Source organism: Parasteatoda tepidariorum, chromosome 3, assembly GCF_982258835.1.
Source record: "Parasteatoda tepidariorum strain Cologne lab strain chromosome 3, Ptep-v5.0, whole genome shotgun sequence".
Classification (NCBI taxonomy): Eukaryota; Metazoa; Arthropoda; class Arachnida; order Araneae; family Theridiidae; genus Parasteatoda; species Parasteatoda tepidariorum.
Window position 1 is genome coordinate 115579602 of NC_141757.1, and position 21858 is coordinate 115601459.

General features: G+C 30.1%; 1 protein-coding gene across 1 annotated transcript; it reads right to left on the minus strand.

The window, feature by feature from the left end:
- Window positions 1-2926: 2926 nt before the first annotated feature.
- On the minus strand, window positions 2927-5460 carry LOC147814211 (uncharacterized). The gene is made up of 2 exons (XM_087160271.1): window positions 3716-5460; window positions 2927-3606 (listed from the first exon to the last, which is right to left on the minus strand). Exons 1-2 carry the CDS (start codon window positions 4554-4556, stop codon window positions 2927-2929), a joined length of 1521 nt encoding a protein of 506 aa, XP_087016397.1. The 5' UTR covers window positions 4557-5460.
- Window positions 5461-21858: the final 16398 nt, after the last annotated feature.

Here is a 21858-nt window from a genome sequence, read left to right on the forward strand (position 1 = left end):
CTTTCTAACATTTAAGTATAGATGGAGCCATTAGAATACACACAGTATTTTTTAAAATGATTAAATTAATTTTATTAAAACCTCAAGTTTCCTCTGAACTCTGTGCATTCACAGGATACTGGTTAGCGAAACCAAAACCTAGTATCCTGTGTGTGAAAGCATTTTTGTTCTGAGGTAGTGAGTTCGACCCCCCAATTAAATATCAACATTTATTTATTTATATATAATTTTTGAACATTTTCTAATTTCCTTGAAAAAAAATAGTAAATATTTTAATCACTAGATGGTGCCACTAGAGTAAAAGTATGTGCATGATATCATTTATTTATTACGTAATAAAAAGATGACGTCATTACTTCATAATATACGATTTCTCCCCCAAATAACAAAGCTTATAAGTATTGCCACCCTAAACAAGTAAAATCATATTAATAAGTGTTGCCTCCCTCAAAAAAAGTAACAAATGAAAATAATTTTTAAAAAAACGAAACTATATTAAAAACAGAAACTGAAACTAAAACTACAAGCGGGCAAAAATAAGCAACTTCCTGTTTGAAAGCGGGCAGAAATAAGCAACTTCCTGTTTACGACATATTTCGTTTTTCACCCGGGCAGAAATAATCACCCCTTGACTTTCCATGATGAAGTCACTTCCGTCCCTTAGTCGCGGGGTATAAGACGAATATTTTTGTTTTACAATAAAAAAACTGACAAATAAAATAAAATCAAACCTGGCCAAAATACCATCCGATATTAGACCAATACATGGGGGAAAATGTTCCTAAATGAAGAAACAGGTCCTTTGTCTAGCACAGAAGCAGACCGACTCCCTGTCAGAGAAAAGCATATCTAATAGCTTGTATGATCACCTGTAACAGCTACCCTCTCGCAATGGAGATTCATACTATTTACTAGGGACCTTATCAATCACTATTCTTATCGCTTCCACTCTTGTACCAAGGCAGCCTTGAGCTTATCGCAATTGAGTTTCTAAGGACGTCTTATACGTGTTCGATGGGTTTCATTTCAAGAAACATTCCAGGCCACTCAAATCATTGAATATCACCCGATTCATCGGGTATTCATTCAGAACTGATCCCAGTGCGGAAGGGAGTTATCGTAGATATCGTTAAAATTTGGTCTATATACTCTGTGGAAAAGTCTCACATAGGGTGATCGAGTCCCTGTATCGCACATCTGTGAGAGTACCTCTATCGAACACATGGTGCCCGCCTATCCTGATGCCTGTCCAGACCATCAGTGTTTCTTTTAGACAATGTTAAAGGGCCAATATCGACTCTCGGGATCTTTCCAGATTATAATATGTCTCGAGTCGCTGTCCACACTGAATCTCAACATATCACTGAAAAGAGCCTACAACCAATCATCCTCTATATAAGACAGAGGTTATCTCGATGCCATGCAAGACGGTTCTTTTTGTGGTTCACAGTTAAGGGGACCTTTAAAATGAATTTTAAAAAAAAGAAAAATAATTGGACTTTAAATTAATGTTTTTAACATTTTTATACCTCTCTTTGCTAAATATTTAAATAAATATTGTCAAAAACGATTTTTTTTCATAAAATCCCTAAAAATAGGGGAAATATAAGAAATATCGAAAAACACAAAAATTGAGGTTCGCGTCTCAAAAATCCTCCAAACAACTCAAAACATTTTTTTTAGATAGTTGGCAGTATTATAAATATTCATAAGGATCAGTTAGTATTTAACTGTAGTAGATTTTTGTAAAAAAAAAAATTCCCTTTTTTACAAGCTTTTTTCTAAAAAACGAGCATTTAGGAGTTTTCAAAGTACAATAAAAAATTGAGAAAGTAATATTTCACAAAACTAATCCTTGAGTACCTTTATAATACAGATATGAAGCACAGGGAAAAATATTTTTCAAATAAGTAAAAAATTGAGACGCGTACCACAAAACGAAACTGGAAAATTCACAAAAAAAACTAACTGGAGAAAAAGGTATATTTTTGTAAAAATCTACTCTAAACTGATAATTTTCATAAATGTTTACATAAAATCAAATTTAAAGTTTATAAATGATTTTATAGTTGTAAAATGTTCTTTGTTTATTTATATATCGTATAATTATTTGATATTTATACGCAAAAAACTTTTTTCGTAAATATTGAAAAATGAAACAAAAAAAAAAAAATAAAAAACACAACAAGTACTTTATGCTTTCAAATACTACCCATATTACCTAAAACTTCAATTACATATATATATTATGATATTATAATTGCTTACAATTAATATTTATAATTATATTTTATCAGTTTTTTTTTATTTACTTTTCACTTTTTTTTCATAAATATGTTGATATTTTTGTGACACTTGAATCAAATTTCTAATCTCCTATAAAAAAGTAACAACTAAGTGATCTTGTAGTAAATAAAAATAACTCTTGAATCAAAACTAAAAAATCATAATTTATTTTGCCAAAATATAGTTTTGCGATACTAGCCGTGAAATATACATAAAATATACATAAAGCATGTGAATCGTCTCATTAACCAAAATTTCCATAACCATCATCAAATTACTTATATTGAGTACAATATATTTTGTTTATTTTATACATATAAATATTTATCAATTATGTATGAAGAGAAAGTGCACACAAATGACAAGCAGAATAAACCAAATAATAAAAAAAGCACAAAAATTCAAAATTTAGTTTTTGTAATAAATATTGTTGATAGAACAAAAAAATTTTTAAAAAAATATGCCAAATCTCATATGTTGTCCACATTATCTAAAATTTTGGATTCATAACAATGGGTAATCAATTTATCATATAATCAATAGTTACAATAAATATTTTAGTACCAAGCACACCAGCACCATATGTGTTGCCCTCAATTGCTTTTATTTTTTTGTCTGCTTTCTTATCAGAAATTTTTTTTTATTTTGCTGCCTTTTTATGGGTAGCTGTGTGTCGCCTTTTACTCTGCTTTATACGTCGCTCATCAATACGGCGAGCTACATTATTCGAGCTCTTGTCATTTTTCAGAGCAGTTGTCGCAACACTACCCATGTTAAAGTTGCTCACTGCAGTTGTAGCTGCCATCTCCAACCGCCTCTTTGAAACGAAAACATTTTTGGAGCACATACTCCAAATTGCACTATGCAGACTTTCGTTTGCATTTAGAGTCTTTGCAGATGTGCAACGTTTCAAAAGTTCATCACAAGCAAGTCTCTGGTAGACAGGAAGCACTTTTGCGACAATAGCATCACTTATCGTAACTTTCATAGTCGTGTGACTTGGTACTTTTCTACCAAGTGCCTTGGCACGATTGAAAAAGCACCAAGAATCACCCCCTATAGGACACTTGAAATGCTTAGGGTGGGCATCTGTTGAAGAACAGTGGTAAAGAGATGCAAATATTGCTGTCTTCATTGCGGTGAGATCTGGAGCATTTTTGACAATGGCATTTCTGTAGTAATTTTGGAGCCTAGTTATAATATCGTTCGTCAAATGTCCCTTCTTTTTGCCACCGATGCGATCCCCTTTCACTTTGAATTCCTTTACCTTGTTACGAAGGGCTGTACCAAGCCTCTTCGCAACGTGATTAACACACTCCTCTTTCTGTCAATCCACATCTTTATAAACTTTTAAATTTTGTAAATGAATGAATGTTTTTGAGTCTCCATCTGAAAGAAGTACAGTATACCGCATTTGGCACTGTTCAACGGAACGCTGCCACAAAATGCTGGCAAGCGAACATTTCCATCGCATTTGAAGATCCGTCATAGTTCTTTTCACACATGCCGGAACTTCTATGACCCTCGCGCCATATGTGAAATTCAGGCGAGGAAGTGTCAAGCTCGTTTGCCGTAACTTCACATAAGTGGCAATATTTCGACACTATAGTAAAGTCCACGACAATGCCAGTGAAAATGTCAATGACACAGCCAATCCCATACAAAGAGCAATGGCCACGTTTAATCCACGTTCCGTCATATGACACTCTAATATTCAAAATCCCTTCGTCATCTTCACAGGAACTGTTATACTTTCTATATTCGTCTCTCACTTTCATTCTGCACTTTTGGAGAACTTCATTTTTGAACGCCTTATACTCTTCTGCTAGGTGAAGAACATATTTATCAAATGTTTTTCTATCCATTGGTTTCAGTCCCATTGTCGCAGAGAATTTTTCCAAAGCAAAATGGCCTTTGCCTACATTCAGAAAGGCTGCAACCACATCTTTGTTTACGACAAACTTTTTACTGTCAGGCATTCTGGGACTTGAAAAAGTACTGCTAAAAGCATTACTGCAAGCTTGGCAATAGATTTGCAATTTAGCTGAAAGACCATATTCAGTTGATTTTCTAACATCAAGGCAGTGCTGCTCACAACCAGAGCATTTTAACTCTTTCAAAAGAGAAGGCCAAACCTCATAAGCAATAATTGTGCTTGATGACACTGGCAAATCAGTATCATTACAATATTCATCTGAGAAAAGTTGTAATTTTTTTTCACTTCTAGATGTATTAAGATCATCTGGAACAGGTTCAGAATGAAGAAACATTTTCAATGTTTTTATTCCATCTAGCTTTATTTCTAGCTTCAGCTAGTCGGCGTTTTTTAGATGGAAGTGATTTTGGAGCATGCCATCTGGAGTTAATTTTATGCATTTTTAGCAAAAAATAAATGTAAAAAAGTAATAATAAACAGACTACAGGGCAAATGGCTTACGGGCCACTTCTATTAAGCCTCTGGTCGACTGTCATTCGTTAAATGGATTTTCCTGCAGTATTATGCAGGTTACGAGACAGTTGTGTCGCTTTCGCTAGAAATCTTTATTAATAGTCTTGAGACGGCATTGTTTCCCTTTTGTGGCTTTGACCAGGTCGGTGCACCACTGTTCCTATCTCTCACTGTTAACTGTTTGCACAGAGTGAGCACCACATATCTAGAAATCTTGAGGTCCCTACATTAAGTAGCCTGTGATTTCAACTAACTATCTATCATTCTTATGGCCTGATTCCTGGCCTTTGCTCTCGAGGAAAGACTTTGATTTCAATTTAAACTATTTTCAAGTGTTTTGTCAAAGTTGTTCATGCATTGAATATTAGTAACAATTTAAAATCTCTCCCGCAGCCATTAAATCACATAATCGCAAGTATGAATTTGGTTCATTTCAGCATAGTTTGCAACAGCACGGTTTGCAACGTAGTTTGTCAACTTAATCCGAAAGAAGATTGAAATTATTAGGCAATAAATCGACTATGATCTTGGAATTTACTCTCTCGTTGTTACTGGGGACACTAAGCCTTGTAAGGCTTAGTTGTTGGGCCTAGATGTTTAGACCTTGCTAGGCAGAAAAATAGGAATTATATTTTCATATAACAATAGCTATAAGATTTGTGGCCATCTCATGAATATCTTGAGTGAAACAAAATACTGTATCTCTATATTTTTACAAAATTAAAGTACCCACACTTTTCAGTTGGCAAAAAAAAACATAACGTTTTCAGTGATAAAACATTTTTTATATAGAATTTCCTGGTTGGAAAATGCTGAGGAAAAAGTACTTTCGAATAAATTATTGAAAATATTTATAAATATTCTAAAGTATTGTAGTGATTTATTTCGTTGTTTCTAACAATGATAAGCAGCTATTTAAACAGAGCAGCGTGTTTTTATTATAATTGAGTTAATACATTTGAAAAGGAGAAATATGATTATTTTCCCTATGAAACTTATTAAGTGCACGTTTTCCTTATTTTTTTATTTATTTTACTCCCCATATTATAAATTTTAGAAAAAAAAAGCATAATTTAATGATTTTTTAAATTATACCTATTATGCATTTTGTATGGATTAGAGTTCCTGCTCCGTTATAGAATTACGACATACGGTTAACATTCTGTGATTAGTTGAAAACCAAGATTTACGGAAATGAAACGAAATAAACATTTTCCCGTATGATGGAGTGATTGACGAGATATTTTTATCTAACGTAACCTTATGATTTCACGTATATATTTTTTTCATTTTTATTAAAATAACTGTTCAAAATATCAGCACAAAGGAAAAATTTCTGGTAAATTACTACATTGAATGGTAATGGCATTTCTGATTTAAAAAATAGAAATTCTAGTGTAATAAATGCAAAAATAAAGAGCAAATTAAAACGAATAAATGGTTTTCATCCCATGACTTAAGGCATTATGATAAAAACACCACATTTTACTACATAAACCAAATTTATCATATATTGAAAAACTTTATTGATTATTAATTATGACCAAGGTGCTTCCATTAAAAATACCGAGCTTTTTTGAGTTCCCATAGGGCAAGAAGCACGGTAAATTTTGCTATTTTTTTGGAAGTTTTCAAGATATTTTTTTTTCTAGCTGCAAATAAGCATAAATATACTTTTAAAAAATTTTTATATTGTGAATAATTAGATTTTAAAAATTTTGGTAGCCAACTCGTCACTTTTATCAGGGTATTTATGTTATTATGTATGCCAAATGAGTTGTTTCTTTTTTTTTTTTTTTGTTAAAAAGTTAAGTTTTCTTGCTAAGAAATTATTTTCAGTGAAAAATCTTGTAAACAAACTTAAAATTAAGTTAAATTTTAATATTTAAAGAGCTGAATCTATTCTTCAATAATTTGCTGCAATTTGAAGTAGTTTTTGTGTCTCTTTGCTGAGAAAAGAAAAACGAAATGTAACGTTACAAAGTATTGGAAATCGTTGTATTGCGTTGTATTTCAGACTACAGAACTTCAAAAGGTACTGTTTATTTATGAATTTTAACTAATTGTTTTGATTCCTCTTCATTTTAATTTATAAATTTTAAATATTATTGTTTTTATTTTCTTTCGCGTCTCTTGACTATGAAAAAAGACAAAATGTAACGTAGCAAAACATTGTAACAGAGAAATCGTTGTATCTCAGCCTGCAGAACTTCAAAAGATAGTGTGTTTTTTTAACGAATTTTAAATAACTATGCTGGTTTCTTTTTATTTGGATTTATAAATTAATTTTAAACTCGGTCACATATTATACTATAACAGAGATGGAGAACGAATGGCACGCAACACAATATTTTAGGCACGCCGCCAATCACAAAGTTCACTATGAAAGCATATTAACAATTGAATTAAAACTCACAAAAACGAAAAAAAAGAAAAAATTTTCATAAAAATTAGCAATTAATGCAAAAAAATTAATAACCATAAAAAACAAGCTAACAATAAATAACTAGCAAAAAAATTAACAAAATTAAGAGATATTATGACATCCAAGCAAAGGCAAGGAGACTCGAAAGAGCAGGTCACCAGAGCAAAAACATAGCCAACGAGCTCATTTTTCGTCCGCTGGTCACCAAACTAAAATATCTTCTATGTAGATTCACTTTCCTGAGAAGGTATTTATAAATTAACTACATTTAAACATGATAAAGCTTGTAATGCATGTTTGAAGATAAACTTTTTTTATTATACAACATTTATTTGTATTTATAGACACTTTTAAACTGTAATTAAATAGCGAAGAACTACTTTTCAAAAGCGTAGTATTACACTTCCTACCTTTTCCTGTTGTGAAAGCTTGAGGTTATACGAAGTATAGTGACGCATTATTTGTTTACGCCAGACATAATAGTCAATTTCGTTGACAAACTGTACTTTAAAGTTTATTTGTGTTATATTTACGATTTTTAACTGTTATTTAATATGGCTAGTTCAGCAAGAAGAACGAAAATGCAAAATAGTAAGCATATCAGAGAATTTAAAACTTGGTGGACTGAGAAATATGGCATGATCAGTAAAGGCGACGATAAAGCAGTATGTGTTTTATGTTCCGGAACAGTGGTATGTAGAACGGCATTTTGAAACAAATCACAAATTCGTTAGTCAAAAAAGCGAACCAGAGCAAAAGGAATTAATTGCAAGTACAATGAAAGACAGAAATAAACAGTCAACTTCTATGATTAAATATGTTAGTAAAAATTGCCATACGAGTGCGGCAAGTTACTCAGCTGTAAATGTCATTGCTCGGCATAGTAAGCCTCTTCAAGAGGGAGAGTTTTTGAAGGAAGCCTGGTTAGCATGCACGCCCTCACTCTTTGATGATTTCGATAACAAAGATGAAATAATTCAGCGCATCAAAGATACCCCTCTATCTAGAAACATAATAAAAGAAAGTATATTATGATTGGCCGGAAATGTTAACAGATCAACAAAAAATTGACATTAACTCCTCTCTTTTTATATCGCATATCGCTATGCCTTGGCGAAAGCACTGACATCACTAAATCTGCACGTTTAGCTGTTTTTGTTCAATATTGCGTAGGAAACGTCATTAAGGAAGAATTAATTACGATGACATCGTTGCTAACAACTACAAAGGGCACAGATATTTGTACGACTGTTAAAAATTCGTTTATTGAGAAAGAAATTGATTTGAAAAAAATTGTTTCATTAGCAACTGATGGTGCTCCAAGTATGGTGGGCAAAAAAAAATGGTTTCATAAGTTTATTTCAAACATACGTAGGGCATTCGATTCTTGAATTCCACTGCCTCATTCACCAACAAGCCTTGTGTGCTAAGAGTGGTTTAACATGTCTTGATGATGTAATGGCGGTAGTCATAAAAATAGTCAACCTCATTTCGTCGCAAGCTTTAAATAAGCGAAAGTTTGATGCTCTGTTGGATGAAGTCAAGTCGGTGTATAATAGCTTACTGGTGTATAATAATGTTCCTGGTTGAGTCGCAGGAACGTATTTCAAAGATTTGTTGACTGCTTGGAAGAAATCAGACTGTTTCTGCAAAATGAGGGGGAAATTGAACAATACCCACAGTTGTTGGATGTTGTGTCGCTTTCAAAATTGATGTTTTTTACAGACATATGCCAACGTTTCAATGAATTGAATGTGAAGCATCAAGGCACGAACAAAACGAGTATCGTCAAGATAGATCTCATTCGCGCTTTTGACGCTAAACTGCACGTTTTCAGAAACGATATTATTACAAGAAACTACAAGTATTTTCCAAACTTGAAATAAAGTGTCAACGAATTAGATATTCATGAGAAACCAGGCGAAGAAACAATCACTGAAGAATTTATTTCTGTTGTTGATTCTTCAATTGAGGAATTTTCAGCGAGATTTTCTCAGTTCAAAGAATTATCAGAAACACTCATGTTTATTATGTACCCTGATGTGACTTCATTTGATAAATTGAACTTGTCCCAATTCGATTGGTTCGAAATTGAAGAATATGAAATGCAGCTGATTGATTTCCTGTCTAGTTCAATATGGATTCAAAAATTTATTAAAACAAGAAAAGAGTTGGAATTAATCGAAGCAGAAAGATTGACAAGCAATACAAGTAAAAATGCTAATAACAAAATTTTTGAAGCATGGAATTCGTTACCAGACACATTTAACTGTTTGAAGAAGCTGGCTTGTGCTATTTTAACTACATTTTCGTCTACCTATGCCTGCGAATCATTATTTTCAGAGATGAATAACATTAAACACTCGCTTAGAAACCGTTTGACAGACGACTCCAGTTCAGCATGCATTCTGCTTAAACTAACATCTTACAACCCTAATATAAGTTATTTGTCATCTAATCTGCAACAACAGAAGTCAAACTGATGTTACTTTAAAGTCTAATTATGCATAACACTGAGACACTGAATTTTTTTTTTCGTAGTAAATAAATAGTTTTGAATTAATAGTATTTAGTATTATTATTTTTCCAATAATCACGTAAGTCAAAATTGTTTGATGGCACGCCTATGGCCTCATTAAATATTTTTTTAGAAAAAATGGCACGTTGATACATAAAGGTTCGCCACCCCTGTACTATAACATACTATGCTACCATATCAAATGAAATATTTATGAACAAATTAGGGGGCCCACAACCAAAGGAAAATTTATAGCAAAAATTCAAAATAAAAATTAATATTTTTAAAAACCATGTTTTTGTAGTGGAGAATAATAATTAAAAAAAAATTTGAAAAACGAAAAACGTGGGGCGCATGAAATACACAACAGTAATGTTATATTAGTGTGCTGTGCTCTTGAGAATATGTGTATGTATATCTGTAATTGTATCTGAATGTGGATGTGGAATATGTTTGTGTATATGCATATGTATGTGGATGTATATGTGACTGTGCATGTGTATGAGTAAGAAAATGTGTATATGTACTGTTATGTATTTCATGCGCCCCACGTTTTTCAATTTTTTTTTAATTATTATTCTGCACTACAAAAACGTGGTTTTTAAAATATTATTTTTTATTTTGAATTTTTTTTTTAAATTATAATTTTTTTTATTTTTAATTTTTATTTTATATTTTTTAAAAATTATTACTTTTCTATTATTATTCTTCACTACAAAAAACGTGGTTTTTAAAAATAGATATTTTTATTTAGATTATTTTTCTTAGTCAAGAGTAGTCAAGACTACTACAAGGCCACTACTAAAATAATAGAACTTTCATTTTAAATTAGGGATACAAAAATCTTTATTCGCGATCGCAACGAACTATAGGGGGCGTTGTTGTATGAGACTAATACCTGCGATTTCTATATGAACAGTCATTCATTTACTCTAGAGACGTCTTTAATGTAGCGTGTAGCATTGCAACACTCCTTTTTTATCGTGGCTAATTTAATTTAAAAAAGAAAAATGTTTAATATCCTTTCTTATGCAAACGAAAACAAAATGGTATCTCTTTTTATTAGTGAAGGAACATCCAAAACACATCGGAAAAATATTTATATTCTTATAAGAGTTAAAACCTAATGCCCGAAAAATAGTTTTACTAAATTTAATGATATAAGATGAAAGGCCTATTTAAACTTTACATTCCATCAAAAATTAAAATGAACAAAAAGTATACATAAGCCTCATAATTTAATGAAATTTAATTTAGTAAAAAAGGTTTTTTGACAACAATTTTTATTAAAGTTTCAATAAAAATCATTATTCAGAAACTAAAAAACGTAAAATAAAGAATGCTTACGATACAAAGCAAAGATGAAAAACCCAATTCTAAAAATTCCTTACATTAAAATAAACAACTTTCATGTTTTTTCTTTTTAGATTCATAATCGGACGCAGAAAACCATTCTATAGAAAACTATCATTTAAATCAAATAAGAAAAAAATTACTTAAAAGTAAAAAATTTTATTTTATAAAAATTAACACTTACCTGCTTTATAAATCAGAAGAATTCCAAAATGATTTGTTCTTCGATTTTTGTTACCATTTTTTAGTGCTATGAAAATGCGTCTTTGGGATTTGCCAAAAATAGAAAAAGATGCAATTTTATTTTTTCAGGAATGAAATATTTTGCCCATTGTTCACCGAAATTCGATAAACTACTTTTATTTTAAATAAAGTGTTTTTTTTTTTTTTTTTTTTTTTTTAACAAACAAATATAACTTTATTGAGAACAAAACACATAAATACAAAGAATATATATTCGTCGTCAAGAGGAAAATCCTGTCCAGGCGACAAAGAAAAGTAATACAATAAATTTAAAATAGAAATTTAAAAAAAAAAAAAAAATGAAAAGAAAGAAAAAAAAGGGGGGGTATTACAATCATAAATTATTTTGCTCATCATAAGACGTCATATATTGTTGAACACTGTAATAATAGAAAACAAAAAAAAATGCATGAAACTATATATAAATAAATAAATAAAAAAAATAACAAAGGTAACATAAGAAATTCATTTGGATTGGCACAAGACTGGTATAAAAAATCAAATGCTTCCTTTAAAGTGAAAAATAGTGATCTAAATCGTCAATGTTCATCACAAATTGAAATAAAGCACGCTTAAAAGAAGAATATATTTTGATGTTTTGCAACTGAAATGGTAATTTATTATATAATTTAGGTGCTAAGTAAAAGAATTGTTTTCGTGAAATTTCTTTTGTAAAGAGGGGAATCTCATACATTTCAGTTGGTCTCCTTTCAGACACATTAGTTTTTAATTTGCATATTAATTTATTGTTGTGTAAATAGAGTAAAATACGAAAAAATACGTTATGGCGAAATGGTAATAGGTTAATTCTTGTATATATATTGGTAGTAGTTACACTTGAATTATTTATATTTAGAGAATTAATAATCTTGAAGCATTTATTCTGAACTGAGATTAAGGGAAGTAAATTAGTTTTATATTCACCGCCATATATTATTGCACCATAATTAATTAAAGAGTAAAACCAGGAGTAATAGAGTGCTTTCACAAAATTAAAATGAATTTTATTCTTAAGGTGAAAAAAATTTAACTAAAACGAAACGCAATTTTTTAACTAAATTGTTAATATGTGTTTTCCATTTTAAATTAGAATCGATATATAGTCCTAAATATTTGATATTATTTACAGATTGTAGAATATAGCATTGACAATTTTCATTAGTACTTTTGCAGGAGAGAGAGTGAAATTTTAAATTTAAGTTAAATTCTGATTTTCTTAAACTGAAATAAATATATTTAGTTTTAAATTTAAGTCATTTATTGTAAACCATTTTGAAATTATGCGTAAATCAGATTCAATTTGAAAAATTAGTTGATTTAAATCAGTGCAAGAATACAAAATTACGGAATCATCAGCATATGTTATTATCTTACCAAAAAGTTTGAGTTGACAAAAGTCATTGATGAATATAATAAACAATAACTAGGGTCCTAGAATAGATCCTTGTGGAACACCACGGTTTGAAAAAATATAATTGCTAAAATTACTTCGGATTTTAACTCTATGTTCTCTGTTTGAAAGATATGAAATAAACCAATTTAATATAATTCCTCTGAAACCAGCAAATTCTAATTTTTTAATTAAAAGATTGTGATTGACATTATCGAAAGCTTTTGATATATCAAGAAATATAGCTACTGTTATCTTATTTTCAGCAATACTATTATGAATAAATTTTGAAAATTCCAAAAGAGCTTTTTCTGTACTTTTGCCTTTAATAAATCCATGTTGATTAACAGAGAAAAAATTTGTATGTTTTAAATAATTGTACATTTTATCAGCTAGAGCTTTTTCAATGATTTTGGAAAAAACAGGTAATATTGAAATTGGTCTATAGTTTGATAAGCAATTTTTATCGCCGGTTTTAAAAATAGGAGTTATGGTTGCTCTTTTTAAAGAAGTTGGAAATATGGATGACTTGATTGAGGTATTGATGAAATTAGTTATAAAATTTATATTATTGAGAGCAAATAGTTTAATTAATTTTACATTAATACCGTCATAGTCAAAGGAGTTTTTATTAGAAAGAGAATTTATTAAGTGAAATACTTCACAATCATTCAATTCTAGGAAAACAAACGAGGTTAAACTTGGTGAAATATATATTTGCAAACTGTTTGAATTTGGGTTTGAGGTACTGTAGGCATTTGCAAATGATTTATTGAATTGATCAGAAGATTCATAGTCGTTTAAAATATCAGGTAAAGTAAGGGATTTGCTCTGATTACCAATAATACTATTTACAAGATCCCATTTTTGTTTATTTGAATCACAATTTAAAAATTTGAATTTGAAATATTCTGATTTTGCTGTTTTAATTAAGTTCTTAAGCTCAGAAACTATAGTGTTGTATGCTGTTTTGTAAATAATATCCCATGGATATTTTCTAGTTTTTTTGAATAGTTTTTCCTTTCTTCGAATTAAAATCAAGATATTACTAGTCATCCAGTTATTTTTGGCTTTTTTGTTTGATTTATGCTTATATTTAAAATTAATTTTTAAATTATTGAGTTTGAAAACAAAACTTCGATATTGTTGATCAAGAGAATCTTGAGGATTGTAATTAAATTTGTAATTTGACAGATAATTATTGAGCTTATTATAGTTGATTGAAATTTTATTTTCAGCTTCCTTAATTTTATTTACCTCATCGTAATGAACACTGCAAAAGGTTGGATAGTGATCGCTTATGTCATTTATGAATATTCCGGATTTGATTGAAAATTTATTTGTTTTTACGAAGACATGATCAATGCAAGTTGATGAGGAATTTACTCTAGTTGGTTTGTCTATGTAATTTTGAAATCCAAATTGGCATAATAAATTAATATATTCATGAGTAATAAAATCATCACTTAGAATATCAATATTTATATCACCCATCAGTATTATATTAGGATATTTAAGCTTAGAGATTATTACTTTAAGTTCAGTATTAAAAAAATCAACAGTAAAATCATGAGATCTATATAAAGATAGAAATAATAAATCTAAAGATTTGCAATAAAGTAATATAGATTCTGCGGAAACAAAATGTATAGCTAACTCTGAAATATCAAGACATTTTTTAATAAAAACACAAACACCTCCAGAGCGATTATTATTTCTGCAATTAAAGAATGAATTATAACCATCTATTGAGTAAAAATTAGTTTCATTTTGGTAAATCTAAATTTCCGACATAATTATGACACTTATATTTTCAATCATGCTAGAAATATGTGAAATAAAATTATCAAAGTTGGCTCCTAAACTTCTAATATTTATATGTAAAATATTAATGTTTAACTTACAGGTTGAGGTAATAAAAAAATCCAAATTTTCATCCAAATTTTCAATTTTTAGGCAGTCCGGCACAGATAAAAATGTTTCTTCAGTTGGATTGAATATTAAGGTCTTGAGATGATTTCACACGTATTATTTTGGACGATTCATCTTTTCTCAGGAATATTTTACCATCACGAACCCAACAAAACTTGAATCCCTTTTCAGATTTAGCCTTACGTGAAAGATAAAATAGATGCTTCAGTTCGGGAGTCAAATGTTCATTGAAGTAAACAGGCATTTCAGTGAATCTGGAGTTGACTTCGCAGGTTGAAAGTTTACGATTTCTCAGTTTCTTTAAGAGCTCATCACGTACAGATTTGGATTTAACTTGAACGATGATGGGTTTATCTTTATTAAAGCTGGGGACTCTGTGAGCGGTGATCAGATTTTCGGATATATTAGTATTCGCAACATTATCAATCTGGGATATTACTTGTCTTCATTTTCACATTCGGGTAAGTTACTTATTTCAAAGATTTATTTTATGATTTGTTGCAAAAATTTTGGTGTAGATTGGTGGCACTTAAAAACCGCGTGGCGTTATTACGTAAGTACAATCATATTACTTCAAACATTAGAATATGCAAGAATTATACATTAGCACATAATTTTATACCATTTACTTTTTCAAAACAATTATTTTAACAACAATTTTTATCAAAAAATTATAAACTAAAGAACGTAAAATAAAGAATTCTTAGGATAAGAAAAACGATTTTAAAAATTCCTCATATTGAAATAAAAGACTTCCATATTGTTTCTCTTTTCATTCTTATAGTTCTTTATCAGACGTAAAAAAGCATTCTGTAGAGAACTATTATTAACTAAGAAAAAAAAATTTACAAGCTAATTTTTTATTATTAAAATCATGACACTTACCTTCTTTATAAATCCGCAGAATTCCAAATAAAATGTTCTATGTTTGAAAGTTTTATTTTAAAATAACATGTACATAGATTATCCCTTTATTACTTTTAGATAACATACCACACATCAAAATTTTATAATTGCAAGATCTCGATATGAATTTGAATATGTAGCTTAAAAACAGAACAGCTGAATTCTAGTTGAAATTATCTATTCTTTCAAAACTAAAAAATACTTACCAAAAAAACGATAAAAAATTTATTAATCATCAGCACAAATGACACTATTTCAAATAATTTGGATGATTCTTTATTGTTGTTTTCCGAATTATATAGATACAGAAATATATACCCCAGATAGCAATATAAGGTTTTTTTCACCCAACAAAAACCTTTTCATGTAAACCTAAAAAGGGTTTTTACACGGTTTACGTGTACACCTTCTAACCTTAAAACGAGGTCTGCGACAATCTGCTCTATTCTACGCACATTACCCTAATCCAAAGCTTTGGAAAACAACCTTCTACCTAACAACCTTAAAACGAGGTTGTTTTAGGGTTTTCAAGAGAAAAAAAAAACCTTGAATAACGCTAGTTCTAAGATCAAAATCATCCTAAATCTACATAATTATAAGGTTTCCGTTTGCAGCGTTTCGTATGCTCAGCTAAAATCTACCTTGTCATGAGATTTTCATTGAGAATGCAATTTAATACTATTGTTAGTGTACGTCAGCTAAAACGTCATTCTGAACGTGATGTCATCTCTCTCACGATTGTATGACGGCGCGTTTCATTATTCGTTTTATATTTTACTTCTTATAGCTTCTCAGTCCGAGGAAAATTCTCCTTTCCATCACTTTTGCTTGATTATTTGTGGGAAAATAGTCATTTTTTATCAGTCTGACTTACTTTGCTATAAGAACTTAGAGATTTACAAGTTAAAATATCGTTTAATATGATTTTTTTTTCATTCAACGATTTGATTAATGAAAACACAAAATAAAAAAACATATGTAATACTTAAAGAGGGTTTACGTATTTTCTTCTTTCTTATTCGGAAATTTATGCGGTGTGAGAAGTTTTGATGAGTGCAAAAATGTTCAGTTTTTTGTATATCAAAGAAAATTAACATGAAATATCTTCTTTTGTCAAAATAAATAAAATGCAGCTGATTATTTATCTCTCACTTAATATGTATGATATGATAAATGTAGGAAACTTAATGATGACAAAATATTTTTTTTAAAAAATCGTTTAATGAATGTAGAAATTCCAAACATATTTTTTTAACACGCAACAACAAATAAATATTATGATTATCATAACAATTAGTATATGACAAGTGCATTAGTACAAATCAGATATGCCATAATTATATTAGGTATTTTATTAATATATAAAAATATTATCTGTATAATAACCATTAGTGAATAATACAAAACAGATATACCATAATTAAATCAATTATTTCGTCAATACATAAACAAATGATATTATAGGTATAATGACCACCAGTGAATACACATATTTAACATGAAGGAATAAGAATTAGGAACATTAAGGAATCTTCATTAAAATAAATTACTTCCTCGTCAGATATGCTCCTTTCTCTGAAAAATAAGAAGAAATTTTTGTGTGCGTATTTGCGTATACTGAATGAAATTCTATGCGTATACAGATGAATTGTATGTACGTACATAGACACAAACGTATATAGTACGTACAGGAATGCATGCGTACATTATATGTATACAGGTGCATACACAAGCATAAATAAAAATATATGCATACACACGTATAAATAAAAATACATGCATACACACGCAGTATATACTTATATATATGTGGTTACTTTAAATATCGTTGTATGAATAACATTGTTATTAAATAGTACATGCATATCGTACATGCACACGTGAGTACATTGTATGTCATATGAACGTAGAATGGATAAATTATTTGTTGAAAACAAAAAGCAGACCACTCTGAAAATTTTTTGATGTAATGATCGGTTGTTTTTGTTGATCTATGTCGCAGTAACGATGAACAATGGGCTATTGGTGTAGAGTTGGGAAACATTCCTGAGAATGATCCTAAGACATCTCCGAGGGTGTGCGGTATTGGTCCTCGTTAAACTGTTCTAAAGTAAGGTGCTCGACTTCGCGTGCAGGTCGTCGGGCTACCGAAGCGGGAGTGCCATCCCCTCTGCAGAGGATCAAAATTGTGATGGCATGTCTTCGGATCATCCTCAGCGATGTTTCTCAGACCGTCGCCAATAGCCCATTGTGCAGCCCTAGTGCGACGTAAATGAACAACAAGACATGTCAACACAATTTTGATCCTCTGCAGAGGGGATGGATCTCCTGCTTGACGACCTGCGCGAGAAGTCAAGCTCTTAATGATTGAAAAGTTTAATTAGGATAGATACCGCACACCTTTGGTTCCTTTGTAGGTTGATCAAAGTGATCACCCATCCACACACTGACCGTAGCCAGTGATCCTTGACTTCGGTGTTCTACTGGGAACCGTGTCTTAAAGTTCACTCTACTGCGAGATGATCTAATGATCGGATATTTACGTTCTTGAACTCAATCTTAAGGGTTCAAAGGATCTCAAATATTTTAATTAATTAATGCAAACCATATTTTAAGGTATGAAATTAGACAAAAATAAAATGTACTTTCTCTGAAAAACATACTTTTTCTCGGAGGATGCACAAAATATAGGGGGTAGCCGCACTCTGGGAAATATGGTCCCAATAATAGGTTAGTCAAAAGAGCTGTCCAACGGGTATTCGCAATCCGAAATAAATCGTCCCAATAGTGAGGTCTGAGTTCAAAGCTTAAACTCCTTAATGTTAATTTTACTTTTTGCGCATTGCACCATGTCTTGAGAACTTTTAAAACGAATTAAAATAATTTTGCATACAAATATAAATTTCGTTTATCCAAAGATAATTCTTTGCAAAATAAAACTTTTAGTAAATATTTATTTTTTTAAAGTTTTATTTTATAATAGCCGAAAAATTTTTGATTATTAAAGTATACAATTTTTATAACATTTTAAAGAAGGAAATTTTAAATGGCAAAATACAACATTTGAGTAAAATGGATCGAATAGTACCTGAAATATTGAATTTTGAAAAAGTCGCATTTTTAAGATCTATTCGATTGATTTCGTTCAAATTTTGCGCTTTGCCACTTAAAATTGCTTCACTTAAATTCAAAATTTTTTAGACTATCATTGAATGAAAAAATAAAAAAATAATCATTTTGACTAAAATTTATATTTTGCATGGAATTAGCTTTCGACAGACGAATTTTTTAATTAAAAAATTTTTCGAGTTATTTAAGATGCTCTCGAGATGTGGTCTCATACGTAAAAAATATTAAGGGTTACAAACTTTGAACCACTCTTCTGACTATAACTATTGGGACCATTTTTTTCCCAGATTGCGACCACCCCTATAATTTGAGAGTCAAAAACCTAAGAGACACCATAAAAAAGGTACGTTTGTTCAAAGAAAGTATGTTTTTGTGTCTGATTTCGTAACTTAAAGTATAGTGGGCACTAATTAGTTAACATATATGACATCCTCTAGAACAGGGGTCCCCAACCTTGTGGGCCTAAGAGCAAATACCAGAATATCGGTCGAGTGGCGGGCACCGTTAATTTTTGCAAGATAAATTTATAGTTGGTAGACATAGGAAATAATATACACTGCATGTAATGCACAAAAAATTTAAGTTAACATATGAATATAATTAGTATTAATATCCTTGAGTAAAATAAATTATTACGAAATTGCTTGAAAAACATACAAAGTATAAGAGTTCATATATTCAATTCGCGAGTGGTCAGCTATATTTTGCTTTGTGCTTATATCTGTGGGAATGGAGATCCTTTTCCTGGCGATTTCTATTTTGGTTAGGTTTATCATCCATATTGAGAAAGCAAAACAAATTACATAACATTTCATGGAAAATTAAAAACGGAAATATTTTATTGTTGGGCACAAGTAGCGGGCGCACCTTAACCGATCGAAGGGCGCCATGGTGCCCGCGAGCATAGGGTTGGGGACCCCTGCTCTAGAACCTTTAAGATTGAGTCCTTGAATGTAAAGATACGATCATTAGATGAAAAGTTATTTAGAATGGTCCATTTATTTTATGCGCATCGTACATACGTATATAGATTTTAAGTACATATAAGCATGCATAATCTTATGTACGTTAATTCACATATATGTAGATACACACTTACTTTATATGAATATATATATCTATGTCTATAATATATGTATATCTATGCAAATGTGGGTATATTTGTAAGCCCGTACGTTTGTACGTATATACACAATTTACATATGTTCAATATATGTACGCATGTATTCATGCGCTATGTAATAACGATGTATGCACTTATGTATAAACAGGGCGCAAAAAAGGGAAAAACCCTGAAAATATTTTATCTATTGATCGGATTTTAATGTACATACTACTACTCGATCTCATTGGTTTGAATGTCTAACTTTATGAGGGATTCCGTTCCTAGACCCTTAATACAGGAGAAGCACCTGCCATCTGCAAAATATGGTATCAATAGTTTATAAAGGAGAGCGGTAGAAAGTTTGAATCACTTAATGTTAAAATTCCTTTTTGCAAATTTCGCCTTGTATAACTTTTAAAGCAAATCAAAAATTAAAATTTGAATGAAATCAATCGAAGAATCGAATTTTAAATAAATAACTTTTTTTTAGAATTGGACTACCTATAAACTATTAGTCCGATTTTATTCAAATTTCTCATTTTGCCTTTAAAAGTACTTTCTTAAAAATTATGAAAAGAAAAATTCTATATTTTGCAATGCAAAGTGTTTTCGACAATTGGTAAATAAAATAAGAAATAATATTTATTTAAAGTTATTTTTTGCAGAGAATTATCTTTGGATAAACGAATCTTATAATAGTATGAAAAAACTTCATGATTCGCTTATAAAAGCTCTTCAAATGTAGCGAAATACTCAAAAAGCTTTGTTAACATTAAGAGATCCAAACATTTAATCGCTCTCCTGCCTAAATAACTTTGGCAATATTTTCAGGCTGGAAAACTTAAAATATTGACTACCTTCCACATTTTGAGGATCAAAAATTCAAAATCATCGGAGAAAAAAAATTAAGTTTTTTTTTCTGGTTTTGTAACTTAAAATATCGTTCGTATAAATTAATTAGCATGTACAAGATAATGTTCAGGAACAAAAAAAAAAAAAATTAAGACTCAAGACGTAAACCATTTACGTATTAGATTGAAAGTTATTTAAGAGGAGTAATTTTGTTTCACACTATACATAAATATGAAGTCGAATCAACAGATAAACTACATTCACGTACCGAAAATTTTGTGGTAGAAGCTATCCATCAATTAGCACCCAATAGCCGCTACAATCGATCACGTTATCTTCCATGTTCAACCCGGACTATCGCCTAAAACAAGGGTGTCTTAGTACTGGTCACAAAAATTTTCATGGCCATTATTCGAAACTTGACAGTATTCGACGATTTTTTTATCAATTATAGAGATCAAATTTCTCAAATGAATTCTAATTTTAAAATGAATCACAATTATTCCTATAAGCAATAAATTCTACTTATGGTGATTAGAAAACGAATAAAACATATATTATCCTGTCTTGAAATTAAAAGTGCTTAAGATAGTCGGAAAGTTACCGAAATTACAAGTACAATCTTCCAGCCATGGATACACTCGAAAGTGGGATAAGAAAATATTATAAATGCTACGTTTGGCAAAAATCAGATTCAAATTATAGTAATACACAGTTTCTATTTTAAAATCCTGATAAGTAGTCTTGAGCCTCATAAAACTTTTTAATATGGATAAATCTTCAATTTCTGAAATATCATTTTTATTTGTTGAGCTATATTTTGGTATTGATGTAATCTAACAAACGTTAGTGCTATTTTCCATTTTTTATGATAACTATAAATGTATTGTAAATGCTATTTACTTGAAACTTACTGAAATTAAGAAGGGAGCATAATAACCATTTAATGTCCTTTGGGTAAGGCCGTTCCGAGCTTAAATTTAAGTTTTAAATTCTTAAGTTAATGTTAATTGATAATCTTAAAAAAGCAAATAACAATGCGTAAATTAAATACTTAATTAGCAAATGAAATGCAATTAAACCGTGTACCTACTTTTTACATCAACGAAAGGGACTTGGAACAATAAAACAGAATATCATTAAGAAACTTCAATTTTAAACTTTTATCTAGCAAGTAAACTCCAAGAGTGTAAATGATCAGTAGCCGTAATATTAGTGCAAAGTTGCGCATGACGTAAGCAGCAGTTTTTAAGACAGTATTTTGAGAGGA

Coding starts and splice junctions, on each gene's coding strand:
- LOC147814211 (XM_087160271.1), bottom strand. CDS start 4,556: ATGTTTCTTCATTCTGAACCTGTTCCAGATGATCTTAATACATCTAGA. Junction 3,607..3,715: donor GCATTTTGTGGCAGCGTTCC/GTTGAACAGTGC, acceptor ATTGACAGAAAG/AGGAGTGTGTTAATCACGTT.